The 14,957-nt window shown below is 40.3% G+C and overlaps 1 protein-coding gene across 1 annotated transcript in view; it reads right to left on the bottom strand.

Annotated features, from left to right (window-relative positions):
• Window positions 1-14,148, bottom strand: part of LOC100772705 (melanoma-associated antigen B2) — a 36,699-nt gene extending 22,551 nt beyond the window's left edge. Inside the window, exon 1 of the mRNA XM_027432679.2 lies at window positions 13,185-14,148. Within this exon, the coding sequence (XP_027288480.1) occupies window positions 13,185-14,133 (949 nt within the window). The 5' untranslated portion in view covers window positions 14,134-14,148. The remainder of the gene's footprint in view (window positions 1-13,184) is intronic.
• Between the last annotated feature and the right edge of the window lie 809 nt (window positions 14,149-14,957).

Below are 14,957 nucleotides of genomic sequence, written 5' to 3'. Positions count from 1 at the left end.
ATTGGGAGCTTGTTTATACTTTTAGGGGGTTAGTCCATGCTCATCTCAGCAGGAAGCAGACAGGCATGGAGAAAGTGCAGTAGGGGAGAGCTTTACATCCTGATCCAGAGGCAGCAGGCAAAGAAAGAGACACTATACCCACTCCCAGTGTCACATCTCCTCCAAAAAGACCACAATTCCTAATCATTCCTGAACAATTCCACTAACTGGAGGCTAAGAATTTTAACATAGGAGCTGATGAGAGCAATTCTTATTTAAACCACCATAATTAATAAAGTGATTTTTCATCTATATAGTTATTTGTATGTATTCATTTATTCATTGAGAATGTTTTATATTTGATTATATTTTTCCTCTCTCCCAAATCCTCCTAGATTCACCTACCCACCTACTCAACTTCATGTTCTTCCTCTTTCTTAAAACAAAACCAAAAAATGGGGTCTGATTTCTATTGGCCATTAAGTATGGGCCTGTCCTGGAGTATGACTGATATATCAAGTGTCATGTCATTGAAAAACAACCAGATTCTCCTGTTTCCAGAAGATACCAATTATAAATAACTTCTTGTCTAGGGGTCAGCTTCCTTCTTCCTTGCCAGGATTTTGTCCAGCTTGGGGTATTTTAGGTCTTATGAAAGTTGTCACAGTCTCTGTGAGTTATTATGTGTATCTGTACTTAGTAAGAAAGTGTTAGTATAAGTATCCAGTCCATGTTAGATGGGATTTGCTTTATTGAAGATCTCGCTGAAATCCTCAACTTGATTGAAGTCAGAACCCAAAGCTTTGGCCGGAGTGTCAGTCGAAATGAAGCAAGTTGGATCCAGTGCAGTCAAGGAGGTGTGGCCCATTTTATTTCCAGGGTGTCCAGGGATTGTTGTCAGGCAGGTCTTCATTGGCTGTGTGGGACTCAAACATAAACAGTTAGCAGAGAAATGTTTGCTTGTGTATGTACGCATGATGGGAAAGGCAACAATGGAAGAATTACAATTACAAGGGGCTATACACATTGAAAGAAAGATCCAAGAAAAGACAAAGACAGTCCCCAAATTTTTCTCTTATTCTGTATTACATCCATTGACTTCTTGATACAATACAGAAACTCTAAAGTTTAGTTAAACAACATGCTTGGATTTTAGAGGAGGAAAGCCAAATCCACCTCTAAATCCAGTGTTGTTTTAATTGAATAGGGACTAGGAAATAAAAAGAAATAGAGTTTTCTGAGAGACAGCTATAAAGTTTACCATATGGCACGTTCCTTTTGTTTGATGGTTATAGCTACGTTCTCTTCGTAAGTATCTAACCATACAGTGTCCTTTGCCTTCTGGAGATGAGTTTTCCTGTGAAGATAAAAGCAAAACATTTCCCTTTCCTTTGGGATGTTTCTATTAAGATTATAAGATATACCTTAATAGAATACCTGTCATTTCTCCTTGTCAAAAGGTTTTTCCTTTTCAACTCTAATCTTGATCAAATTTGATGGTATCCAAAGTTTTTCTTCTCCTGTGGAAACCAATGCAAAACCCCTACCCCAATGTAACACATGTTCTGGTTTCCATGCAGAGGTTAGTACATATTTGAAGTATACCGGCTGTTTCAGTTCAGCAGTTTTTTCCATAGTCCAGTGTCTTTCTGCAGCTGTTTGTCCTTGCTCATTGGCATTAAGAAAGTATAGTGTTAATAAAGCATTATGCGACCTGACCTATGTTTGGGGGGTTTAGACTTCCAAGCCTGTCTATTGAGCATCTGCTTTGGTGTTCTATTAGATCTCTCAACCACTGTTTGTCCTGTAGGATTTGTGATATACTGGTAACATGTTTTATGTTATAATATTTGAAAAATTGTTCCAATCTTGGGGAGACATATGCTGGAGCATTGTCAGTTTTTATTTGTGCAAGTATACCCATAACAGCCATCATGTCTAGCAGGTATGTAATAACAGAATCAGCTTTTTCAGAGTTAACAGCAGGAGCCCATTGGAACCCTGAGAATCTGTCTATAGTATGATGCACATATTTCAAATATCCAAATTCTGCAAAGTGTAAGAAATCCATCTGCCAAACCTCATTTCTCCGAATGCCCTTGTTACCAATGGAGTTTGATTATAAAAGGAACAAGTAGGACAGTTTCTCACTATCTCCTTGGCTTGTTGCCAAGTGATGGAGATGTCATTTTTCAATCCTTTGCTATTTGCATGATGTTTCTTATGAAATATTAAGGCTTCTAGCACACTTACAATTAATAAACTATCAATCTCATCATTGCCTTGTGCTAGTGGGCCTGGAAGACCCGTATGGGGTCTGATATGTGTAATGTATATAGGATTACTTCTGTTTCTGACAGTTTCCTGTAATTGTAAAAATAATGAGGTTAATTCTGTATTATCAGGAACAAATTCTGCAGTCTCAATGTGTAAGACCACTCTCTCTGCATATTGGGAATCAGTAACTATATTAAGAGGTTTTGTAAAATCCATAAGCACCATGAGAATTATACATAATTCTGCCTTCTGTACAGATGTATATGGACTTTGAACTACTTTACTTATCTCACCTGCTTTATAACCAGCCTTACCTGATTTGTTGGCATCAGTGTAGAAGGAAAGAACTCCAGAAATGGGAGTTTGTCTTACAATACATGGAAGAATCCAGACTGTCTTTTTTATGAATTTAATTCTGTCAGTTTGGGGATAGTTGTTGCCCTAGTTAACCTTTGTAAAAAGTCTTGGAACTGTTCTGTAGGTCCCTGTTCTATTCTGGTATAAGCTTCTAGGCATTCTCCTGGTTCATGAACCTTATCCCAGGCGTTTAATGCTACTTTGCTGCATAAGGACAGTGTATGGTCATCATATTCAGCCTGAGCCTGTGGGTTAGCATAAATATCCTCACCAAGAATCTTATCTAGGGGGGGCTTCAAAACCTTCCTTTATGCCTTGATGCTCAAGGAGCTTCGCCTCTTCCCTGACCAATGCTTGCCACTGGATTTGGCATGAATTCTCAAGTATAGCTGCTACCAATCGTTCCCAATCTGTGGGTGTCAACCTGTTAAAGGTTGCCCTTGAATGTAATAGTTGTTTTACGTATGGGCTATGGAGACCATATGAGACAACTGATTCTTTAATATTCTTAAGATCCTTCAGCTGTATAGGTTTCCATACATAAGCAATCTGTCCCTGAGGGTGTTTCTTAGAAGCTGGCTTTTCTACCATGGTTGCTGGGTAGAGTAATGGTGTATGAGTAACAACCTTAGAAGAATAGTCTTGATACCTGGGAGGAGTAGGTGCCTTGGATTGGAGTGATTCTTTCTCTGAGACATCCCACTGATTTTTAAGCCTAGTGATGATATCCTCATGAAAAGTTTCAATTTCCTGCATCATCAAAGATTCCAAGCATGTTAGTGAATCTGTAAATTGCTCTAACTGCTCCTCTACACGTTTTTCTAGATCTTTAATTCAGTTGTCCATAGACAGCATCTGGATTATATGGAAACTGCCTTCCTAGGTATTGGAGCCTAGAGTCGAGATCATGATTTGCTGGTTTTGAGTCCTTTACAATCGACCGTATGGAACTATCTAATCTGTTATCACTGTTCTGTAAGTTATCTTCCAAACATTCGAATCTAGACTCAAATTTGTGGTCTGCTACCTTAGATGCTTCAATAATTGATTAAATGATTGTCTAATTCTTCACCCCTATCCTGGGATTTTTGCACCTTTGCATCTAGTTTCTGGGACACAGAGCCTATATGAGTTTCTAGCTGGCTACAGATATTCTTTAGTTCATCAATGTCCTCTGACAGCCTAGCCTCTAATGCCTCAGCCATGGAGGATCTCTCTGTGTTTATTTTATCATAAATACACTGCATCTCATCTTGGGTAACAGACAGCTCTGTCTTTAGTGTATTGGACACAGAGCCAAGCTTATCATCCAATTTCAGTTCTACTTGCTGCACAAATGTGGCCTGACCTAATCTGTTCTCTAAAACCTCATTGCGTAAAGCTGTTATTTCCTGTAAGCAGGTGGTGAGGTTATCTTTGTCCCTGTTCCTGAGGACTCTGGCTAGTAATATTATTTGTACCAGCAAGCTAACTGCCATTACTGCATATTAGCCAGTAATTGCCAGATTAGTGTCCTCCTCAGACATTGAATTCACATAATAAGCAAAAATATTACCAATTTTAGCATTTGATAAATATTCTGCCATAATTTTACCTGATTTCTACTCCAGATGCAGTAACTGTCTTTGACCAGCAGGTGTTCAGCTACTCAGCGTGGCGTTTAGCAGTGGTCGGTCAGGCAAGATGGTGGTAGTGGTGAAGATAAGTGGCTGCACTTATCTTAGAAAGTATACAGCCTTGAGGCCACAACCACTGAAAGAGACACCTGCTGCAGCAAGGGGAAGTGGTGGACCATGCTGAATGCCGAGGCCTAATCCCCAGGCCTACTCGGCTAAGGGCAGGAGGCCTCTGGGCACAGGTAGGCCGCAGTCTGAGCAGGTCCTGTGCCTGCAGCTAGTATCTGCGACAGTAACTGTGGGGAGTCTGTGGAAATCTTCCAGCTGGGTGGTCAGTTCTGAGCAGCTCAAGGGCTGGCAGAACGCCTTTGTGTGGTGCAGCGTGTCGGCTGGGAGCTGGGAGCACCTGTGGATAGAGGGTGCTTTTGTGGCCTAGGCTACAGTCCTGGTGGAACCCACAGGCTGTCCCAAATGGAGCCTAATTTTCCAATATCCCACTCCTGACAAGGCAGATAATGTGGGAAAATACCAACACAGAGCCAGGTAGAAATACAGGGGATTTTAATAGGGAAAAAGCCTTACTTACAGAGAGACCTAGCCAGATGGCGGGCAGCAGTCTGTACAGGAAGCCGAAAGTGAAACAAATCCAAAACCAGCCTGAATGCATCTCACTCTAAGTCACCCTGACCATGCCCTTGTAGGCGTGGACAGGCACACCTGTAGCCAGTCCCTAAGCAGGCGTGGCTACAGCTTCCCCTACAGTTATGCCTTAAAGGGGATGGTTCCCTGACATTGTCCACCATATCTGGCTATTAAAATTGTTCTCCCTCCTCTTCTGCACAGGTCTTTTTGTGCAAAATATTTGGACATTTCCTCCCTATTTTATTTTTTTTATTTTAGAGGCGCTCATATTTACATATCCATTCCCCATTCCCTCACCCCTCCATCCTCCCATGTTCCCCACCAACCCACACACACCACCTCCTCCACAGGGATAGTGATGTCCTCCACAGGGGACCTTCAAAGTCCATCACATCATTTGGAGGAGGGCCCAGGCCCTCTTTCTGTATCTTGGCTGCAAAGTATCCCTCCATAGGGAATGGGCTCCTAAAGTCCATTTGTGCTCTAGGGATAAACACTGGCTCCACTGTTAGAGGTCCCATAGACTGTATTGGCCTCCTAGCTGCACCCACATTCAGAGGGCTTGCTTCAGTCCATTGCTGGTTCCCCCGCTTTAGGACTAGGGTCTCCATGCTCTCACTAGGTCAGGTCAACTGTTTCTGTGGGTTTCTCCAGCACCATCTTGGCTCCATTGCTCATCCCTCCTCCCTCTCCACAACTGGATTCCGGGAGTATGGTTCAGCTGCACAGGCCTTTGAGCCTTGAAGGAATGGGTGTGATAAAGACCTCCCATTAGGGATGATTCCAACAAGTTTCTTACTCTCTGCACATTATCCAGTGCAGATATCTCTGTATCTGGGTAAGATTGATGTATATTTTTCTCCTCTGATAGTGTGTATAGCAACTTTCAGCACTGTGAATGATGGATAGGAAGTACAATGGTACCAGTCAAAGTATCAGTCAGAAATGTTCATGTTCTGTATCATCAAAGAGTATGTGTTTTATGTGAACTCAGATCTGGGGGCTTGTCCCTGCCCTATCACTTAGCACCAACAAGAACTTAAATAATTGTGAGATCTTCATCAACAAAGTGAGTTTGATAAAGCTTATCTTGTAAAACTATTGAAATACATGTCATATTTGAAAATGCTTGAAGCTGGGTTGGAGGAGATGGCTCATCTGTTAAGAGCACTTACTGCTCTTGCAGAGGATGTAGATTAAATTACAAACATGAACATGGCTACTTACAACCTGTTATAAGTTCCATGCCATGGGATTCTGTACCTTCTTATGGCCTCCATGCACATCAGGTTCTCATATGGTGTACACACACTTACATGCAGACAAAACACTCATTCACATAAAATAAAAATATTTTTAAATACATGGAGGCTGTGGCTTTTAAATAATGTCATGTATTTCTTATTATAACACTAAACAATGCTGCCAGCAACCTTGAATTTTTCAAAATGTCAGGCTATATAAAAATATGCAACACCTTGTATAAAAATAAATGAGTTGCAAGTAAAATTACAGTAATTTTGCCTTGTGAGTTTGTCATTTCATTAATTTGGGGGAAACAACATAAACTGAAAAAAAAAAAACTTGAAAGTCTTAGTGTTTACTAAAACCTACCACTCAGATACCTAGACATCCAAACCAATCACCTTCCCATTCATTTGATCACTACCAAAATGAAGCTCTCCCTTAGAGTTCACCACACATCACACAAACTAATCTAATTATGAAAATGTCCCTTTTAATGTAATGGGCTCTAACCTCTGAGCCCAGTGCAGAGTACAATCATCATGGCTTTATGGTATCTCATGTTGGAGATTATCACTCTTCCTTCAGAAAGATCTTGCAGGTGATCCCTTTTACCCTCTATGTTCACTTGTGTATGAAGATTAAAGAATTTACATTCTTGGCCAAAGAGGAGATACCCTTTGGTGTACTCATAATCCCAAAGTAAATGGTATTTATTTTTTCCAGCCCAGCTTTTAGTTTCTTAACTCCAAAACAAATAATCTCCTTAATCCTTTTTCATATGTTCATAGTCTCATGCAAAGCACCATCATATTTAATATGATATATCCTCCTTTGTAGCCACATTGCAGTTCCAAAATGCTTCAAGCTGGATTCAGGTCACCTACACATAATTCTTTCATTTGGAAAGTCCTGTGTTTCTACTATGTCTTTTTTTATTTCTTATTTATTTAGGTCATAGCATTTCAGCCCCTTTCTACTAAAATACCACTAAGGATTCAACAGACTCTATGGGCAGACTCTATTCTACAGACTCTATGATTTGCATTTTATTACTGCTCTTCAAGGGCAGATGCACAGTTAATGGCTGTGCACTAAATCAGAGAAACAGTGAGAGGGTGTCTAATTTGTTTTATTTTTTCCCACATTCCATGAAAAGGCAAAGAAAATCAAAGCATGTATCTGGTAATTTTACCCAGAGAAATAATGAAGTAAATGGCAGTTTTCTTATTGTCTGAGAGCCATTTTGGAACAGTAGGGAAAAAAATGAACTATGAGACAGAGGGTTATTAGCCTTGTATGGAAGAAGTGAAAAAATACTGGGAGTCAGAAGAATGCAGATCACAGCTCTGGTACAATTGCTCTACCTACAACTCTACAAAGTGAATAGAACTGCATGTTCACTGTTTGTCAAATGAGTTTGGTAAGTACTGCCAGGTAGTAATGTTATTCTCTCCTCTTCTTTGGTTTTTTTAAATAGCCTACTTAGTCCAATTAGTTTTGTTCAGATGTGCATTGGTATAGGGCCACCCAGTGGAGCATAGGCAACCTACCAGGGGATACAACCATGAAGAAAACTGACCTTGTCACCTTCAGCAGCCATTAGTTGCCAAACAGCTCCTCAGCTAGGAGGAGTCTATCTTGTGAGTCTCCCTGTCATCTACACTGGAATATTGATTTACACCAACTTGATAAAACCTGTGTCCTATTTTTGTTTTGTTTTGTTTTGTTTTTCTGAGACAGGGTTTCTCTGTGGCTTTGGAGGCTGTCCTGGAACTAGCTCTTGTAGACCAGGCTAGTCTCGAACTCACAGAGGTCTGCCTGCCTCAGGAGTGCTGGGATTAAAGGCCTGCTCCCAACCCTGAGTCCTATTTTTTAATTTTCTTTATCTCCTGGCAAGGCCTTTGTATTAGCGTAACCTTTTTTGCAAAAGCCATTCTGGCAGCCTTTCCCAATTTGTTCCAGTGCACATGGTAGAGTCAGGTTCTGTGCCACGTTAGTTTTCTGGGATTGCTGACCTTCAGTGTATCACTCGTCATACTGCATTTGTTACTGGAAATACAGTGTGAACTTCTCTCCACTGCTTGGTCTCAGAGTCTCAGGCTAATTTTGTTCTTCCTTAAGACTCTAGAGAGAGAAGTCAGTCAGTGTCAAATGGGCTAAACCTATCTATACCCTTTTCCAGGGGTGACATCAAGTTTCAGGCTCCTTGGGGTTCTCTCCTGCATGTACTTCCAGTCTACTCTCCCTGTCCTAACTTGAAATGTTTGGAAGCTCAGGTTTTCCTCTGTATAGTCTATATTTATTTTAACTAAAATTGTATATATTAAATTGACACTGTAGGGTATTTCGCTATATGTAAACATTGTGTAATGTTAAAGTTTGACAAAATATGTTTCTTACAACATTTACTATTTCTTTGTAACCCTTGTGTGATAAATTAAAAAGACCTTAACTGAGCAAGAAACCTCTGACCCTAGGCTACCAGACAGGAGGCCACAAGAGTTCCAAAAACAGAAAAGGGAATGTCAGCACATCACCAACTGTGTAAACACCTGCCCCTAGCCCATTCTCTCTAAGAAAACTAGGAACTGGATGACCTCTTGAACTGCCGGTCATAAATCCCCCAGACCACAGGACATGTTAATCAGCCCCCACCTAAAACAAACGACAGTTATAGCTTCTTTGCTCAATATCTATTATCTTGTGATAACGTTGTATAAAAAATCTTTGTAACTTTGTATGAAACGTTGTAACATGAAATTATGGGTCTCATAATCCCCTTCCCCTTTTTTGACTTCCCCTTTTGCTCTTTAAAAATACCTTGCATTTGTGGTTCAGGGCTTCAACTTTCCCAACAGGGTTGGGCTCCAGCTAGCTGGTTTTCCTTGGAAATAAACAAACCTCCTTGTATTTGCATTTGGGTGTCGTTAATCTCCTTGAAACCTTGGGGTCCCTCTCTTGTTGGGCCCAACACCTTGGTTAATTCCCCCCTGCAGACCCTACAGGAGACAGAACGCTCCAAGAATAATGATCATGACCAGGTAAAATGAGATCCCAGGACAGATGTTGTGCTGTTACACACAACATACCTACCACTGCCATACAGGTGTGGCCTCTTAGGGAATTGCTGTGTAAGTATATTTACTTTCTATAGGAAAGCTTGGGAACCTCTAATCTTTTGAGGTTTATTTTTATTGAGTTTTAGGCAATTACTTTGGCATGTGATCCTTTATGATGGGTCTTGCTATGTATCCCAGGAGGTCCTTTGGGTTGGCTTCAAACTTTCAATCCTACTGTCAGTCTCTCATTTTAATCATACTTCACATTTATGTTTTATATTTTCATTGCTAATTCCCTTGGCCTCTTTATTGCAAAACAGTATTCGACATTTGTCATCAGAAATACATTTCTGAAGTAATGGATAGAAAATGAGTCAGTGACACAAAGCCTGTTTCTGGTTTGGAGTAGTGCAATGCTATTTACTTCTGAGGAATTTAGATCAAGTGATGAATCTAACTGTATACTGTACTATTCTTGATAACTTCAGAAACTGCAAGTTCTTTGACTGCATTTTTAATCTGAAAAAACGTCAAAAGGCACAGTTTAAGGCAGAGACTATGTCTTTGAAAATGGTAGTTATTACATTAATTTTTATTTTTATTGGTATGAATGTTTTTTTCCTAAATGTCTATCTGTGCATCGTGTCCATGAAGTGCCCGTGGAAGCCAGAAGGCATTGGATCCTCTAAAACTGGAATAACAGATGGTTTTGAGCCACCACATGGGTGCTGGAAATCCAACCTGGGTCCTCTGTAACAGCAGCAAATGTTGTTAGCCACAGCAACATCTCCTCAGCTCTGCTGAAATTATTTAGAATGAAGTTGGTAACTAATTAAAATTCCCTACTAATGGAACATAATCAGGCTTTATCTATGTATACTGAAAGAACACTTGGTGTCTTCTCAAGTATCACCTGTATTTTTCATAAAATCTCTAAACAGTGTTATGTACAGTTTGTGTACTACATTCAACTGCACTGGGGCAATGAACTAATTGACCCTCCTTGTCCCAGGTGATTTCTTTGAGGTGCCCTCATATTCCAAAAGAACATTCAAGGTTTGTTTCCTGGTTCAGATCTAGTCTTTCTGCTCTCACAAGTATCATATGAGTCTGGTCCACAACACTCCTACAGGCTTATCTGGGTCAATACACAGCCTCACTTCCCATTGATGAAATTGCAGTGGGCAAATGTATTGCATTATAGTTTGTGAAGCTTTAAATGAGGGATCAATATTTTGGTGGTAAAATATTTAAAAGCATAATTTAGATAATCACTTAGTGAGGCTGGTAGCCCTTGATTCAAAGCACAAACTTCAATTTGTCTACTAACAGAGAACAACCCCATATGCAGATTAACTAATTTAAATTGTTAAATTATAGCACCACTCATTCAGCATCTTTTTGGTTCATTTACACTCTTTGAATTGCCTATTCTAATATATTCCAAAGTGATTTACACTTAGCTTTCAAGAAAATGTCCTGTCCTCATACCATACCCTTCCTCTATTAATGCACTTTATATCTTGCCTAATGTTACTCTTTTTCTTATATGTAGCTGCTTCTAGACTCTGATAATTCATTGTTAGTCACTATACCATGTATTTCTCGATAGATCCAGTACTATTGAAGGGAAGAAGGGAACTTCCAGAGAATCAATGCTTAATTAAAATGGAAGAAAATCAGCCCAGCAGTTGTGGCACATACCTTTAATCCCAGAATTTGTGAGTCAGAGGCAGGCAGATTTCTGAGTTTGAAATCAGCCTGTTCTACAGAGTGAGTTCTAGCACAGCCTGAGATACTCAGAGAAACCTTACCTTGAAAAGAAAATTAAAAATAAATAAATACTTGAAGAAAATAAAGTAATAGAGGTTTAATGGCAATGTCAACCATCCTGGAGCTGATGCTTGACAAAGATCACAGTGCTCAGAAGACTTCTACAGAGCCTTCGCTGGCCTTACTGGAGGTTGCTGCATAACTCTTGCCTGTATCTTTGATGTGTTTTAGGGTTTAAACACCTTGCTGGAGGCCAGAACTGGGACAATGTAGCAATTTCTTGTGAAACCTGATGTTAAGAATAAAACTTATGGTGACTCCCTGGGAGAATTAGCTGTGTAAGAAATTGAGTCTTCTATAGAAATTATTACCTAAGTAATGAGCATGAGATATAGGTTATGCAACAAATCATTTAAAAGAAAAACTTAGGAAAATTCTAGAAGCTGAAAAATATGAGTGAATCTCAGAAACAATGAACTACTAGTATGGACAAGGAAAAGAGTGTTGACCAGAAAGTTAGTGTACCCTCCTGAAAGCAAAGTAAACAGTTTTAGGAATCTTTATGTTCTTTTACTCTTTGTAGAATTGTAATAACTATAGAGGCCATATCAAAACAAGAGTTTATGCAGAGACACCTTGAGATGTCTGTCCCTGTATTTATGCAGGAACAAGATATTCAAAACAAAATAAATTCAAAAAAGATCAACCAGATTCAGTGGGCTAGAGGAGTTGGCCACAGTTCAGATTGCAAGCCTCTGCCCACTATACATTCAGGCAATTATGTGGCGTATACAGCAACAAAGTTAGATTAGCTAAAGTTACCTCTCCCCTACACAAAGACTTATACTGAACGAACGATGGAGTGGAAAGTTAATAAAAGAATATGTCAGGACTTCCACCTCTTAGAAAAGGTATCACACACAGAACCACTGTGGTGTCATATGGCCATGGAACAACAGAATGCCAGGATTAGACATATAGACAAGTTCTATAAATGTATAAAATGTAAACATTGTATTATGCCAGAATTTGAATAATAACAAAGCAGTAGCCTGAGTATATTTCTTGGTTACTCTAACTATTAAGAGTTAATAATACACTCTTTGGGACATGGAATTCTGCCCTGGCTGGCTTGGAGATTTTGTTTTAGTGTCCTTGTAGCCACAAAAGCTACTAGCCTGAGAGCAGGTTGTCATATGCCTCTAGATTCTTAAAAATTGGGTTATGAGGTTGAAGAATAAAAAGGGTTATAAAAGATAACTCTTCATTAATGATGTCAAAACTTGAGGGAAAATTATTGGAAATGATACTGTTCTACAATAGTATATTAATGATGACTAAAAGATAAGCAAAAGGAAGTAAAACACATGTCCAAAAATAAGATTTATGTTTTAGAACAACATGAATGTAACCCTACATATTAAACTCTGTACAAATAAAGAAGTACTCTCGCTGCTAGTCAGTTGGGCTGCAAGATTCTCCTGACCATAGTGGCCTGGCTCACTTCTTTCACCTTATATCCTCTGCTGGGACCCGCAGGTAATATGTTTCCTTGCTGTCCATATCTCTCCTAAAATGAAACTAAGAAGTGTCCCATGTCTGATTCCTCCCATCACTGCTCTTGCATCCACCCATCTTCAGACCCTGCCCACATCCGGAGCTGGACTCCCACAGTTTAAAATTTACTTACTAATGAATTTTAGTAAAGTCATCAAATACAACTTTATTTTACTTAGCATTACAAAGAAAGGAAAAAAAGTATACAGCTGACAAATTAACAATTATATATGAAATTTTCAAAAATAACAATAAAAAATTTGTCACTTTTCTTTCACCATTGTATGACATCACATTTCCATGAAACTCCCTTTTCCAATGCAATGTTACCTAACATTTTAGTAAAAACAAAGTAAGGTTTTCCAGTTTGTTGCAAAGTAACAAAATTCTGAGTCCTAAGTTGACAAGTGACAATAACCATTCTATGCAGCTAACATAAAACATGGCATAAATCACGGCTTAATTAAAGGGACATTTGCAAAGCAAAAAAAAATCTACATTTTACTAGTGAATAGAAGGTCAAGAATGTATACATCTTGCTTCTGGTATTCTACGAACTCTCCACTAATTAGGAGGCTGACTGCTCTTCAAACAATGTGTAAACTATAGTACAGACTCATCTACTGGGATAGAGGCTTGGAATGAACCCTGGATTTGGCAATAACCCCAGGCCTACCTTGAGGTCTCCTTCTTGCTCCCCTTGCCTGATCTCTAAGAGCCAACTGGTAGAGATTGGGGAAGGCACTAGGTACAGTGCCATTGACCTTAGCTAAAACTTCCAAGACTTTCATCTTGGTGGTTTCAGCATAGGCTCTGGGACCCCACAGGAACTCATAGTTTGGGGGATCACTGCCAGGAATCAGGTGGTACTCCAGGTAATTTTCCTGCACTAGATCTTTTATGAATTCCCCAGGTTCCCCAAAGATTAAGTGCTTCTTCCCAGCATATACCCCCACTCCATTTAGAAATTGCCAGACTTCTTGCTCAGTGGCACGATTGCCCTTCATGAAGATCACACCTAGGATGGACATCAAGAGACCAGTCCTGGGCAACCCCCAATTGCTACTCAGACTTCCCTCAGTGGAGAGACCCAGTTTGCCCACCAGCAAATAGGAGTGAGTGCTGGGATCTATTTCCTTCAACTCAAGACCAAAAACTAGCTCTAGACGTGCTGAGGTTCTGCGGAGGATTTCAGGGAATTGTTCCTTAAACTTCTTGTTTACTATTGCCAGCATTTCACTCCGTGTAACTGCCTCTTTCATCTTAAACTTATCTAGCAGGAATTCTATCAGCACACTAGCTTTCCGCATGATAGGATCTTTAAGTGTGTGCTGAATGGAGGTTGCTGCCTGGGTAGCATCTGAACTTTGCTTACCAGCAACAACAACAGCATTGCTAACACCTAAAACAGAGCCTATGCCAGACACAGCTGCACTGAGAGATCCAGGGGTTTTCATCCCCTGTGGAGTACAACCATCAGGGAAGTTGGAGCCATCCCTCCGGTCAACAGAAAGAGATGCTGCTTCCTCTGCAGTGTGGTGAACTGCTGGAAGACCCTGGAGCTCACTGCGTGCCTGTTGTCGTTTTGCTCGGGAGCGGCTCTTACTCTTTTGACCCCTAGGCATGATGACTGGATTCAGGGATGAAGCAGGATTGCTGACAAGGCAGGGATCTGGAAGGATAACAATGACAATGACAAGCAAGTAGAGAATGAATACCTTGGATTGACATGCTTTTTCAGCTTTCCAGAAGGGCATCTTTGGAGGAACATACCAAGGATCCTGTCCTCGTGGGTCACACTCTATTCTGCAAACCCTGTGGAGGAAATTAAAACTTGTTAGACCACTGCACGAAAGTCTAGTTTCAGGCTTCCAAGAGTAGGTCAGCTCTTTCACTAGGGTCCCTTGAATTCCAGACTCAGGAATTTCCTGACTTTATATTCACAATGAATCATATCTATTGTTGGCAAGTTTCCATTTGCTCTTCTCAAGCTAACACTCCAGATGCCCTCAGTTTCATTCAGGTGGAAATTTAATCCGCCCGTCTCTCCACTTAGTCATTCAGATGGCAATTGGGACACAGCACTAGTAAATATGGAGATACTTGAGGGATTTTGCTGTTATAAGGAGTGTTGTTTCCATGTTGATTAAAAGCCTCATCCTGACTTTATCTGACCTAGGTATGATGTCTAGCTTTTTGTGGCAATGAGGTAAGGCCCTTTACAACAAAGCTATTATTGCCTTACTTTCTTAAGGGAAAGTGAAGGAGCCCTTCAGTCTTTAGTCTTAATTGGACAGACTTAGGCCACTATGCAGGGGTGACTCCTGTGGCTGTGCAGACTCATTTAGGCCACCATATGTGCAGAGGCCCAGTGTCCATACAAGCCCACTTACACTCCGATACGGAGGCAGCCTGTGCAGATAGACCCACTTAGGCCACCATACAGGAT

Source organism: Cricetulus griseus, chromosome X (genome assembly GCF_003668045.3).
Source record: "Cricetulus griseus strain 17A/GY chromosome X, alternate assembly CriGri-PICRH-1.0, whole genome shotgun sequence".
NCBI classification, from domain to species: domain Eukaryota; kingdom Metazoa; phylum Chordata; class Mammalia; order Rodentia; family Cricetidae; genus Cricetulus; species Cricetulus griseus.
The sequence above is the reverse complement of the archived record's forward strand: the minus strand, read 5'-3'. Positions and strand labels throughout refer to the sequence as shown.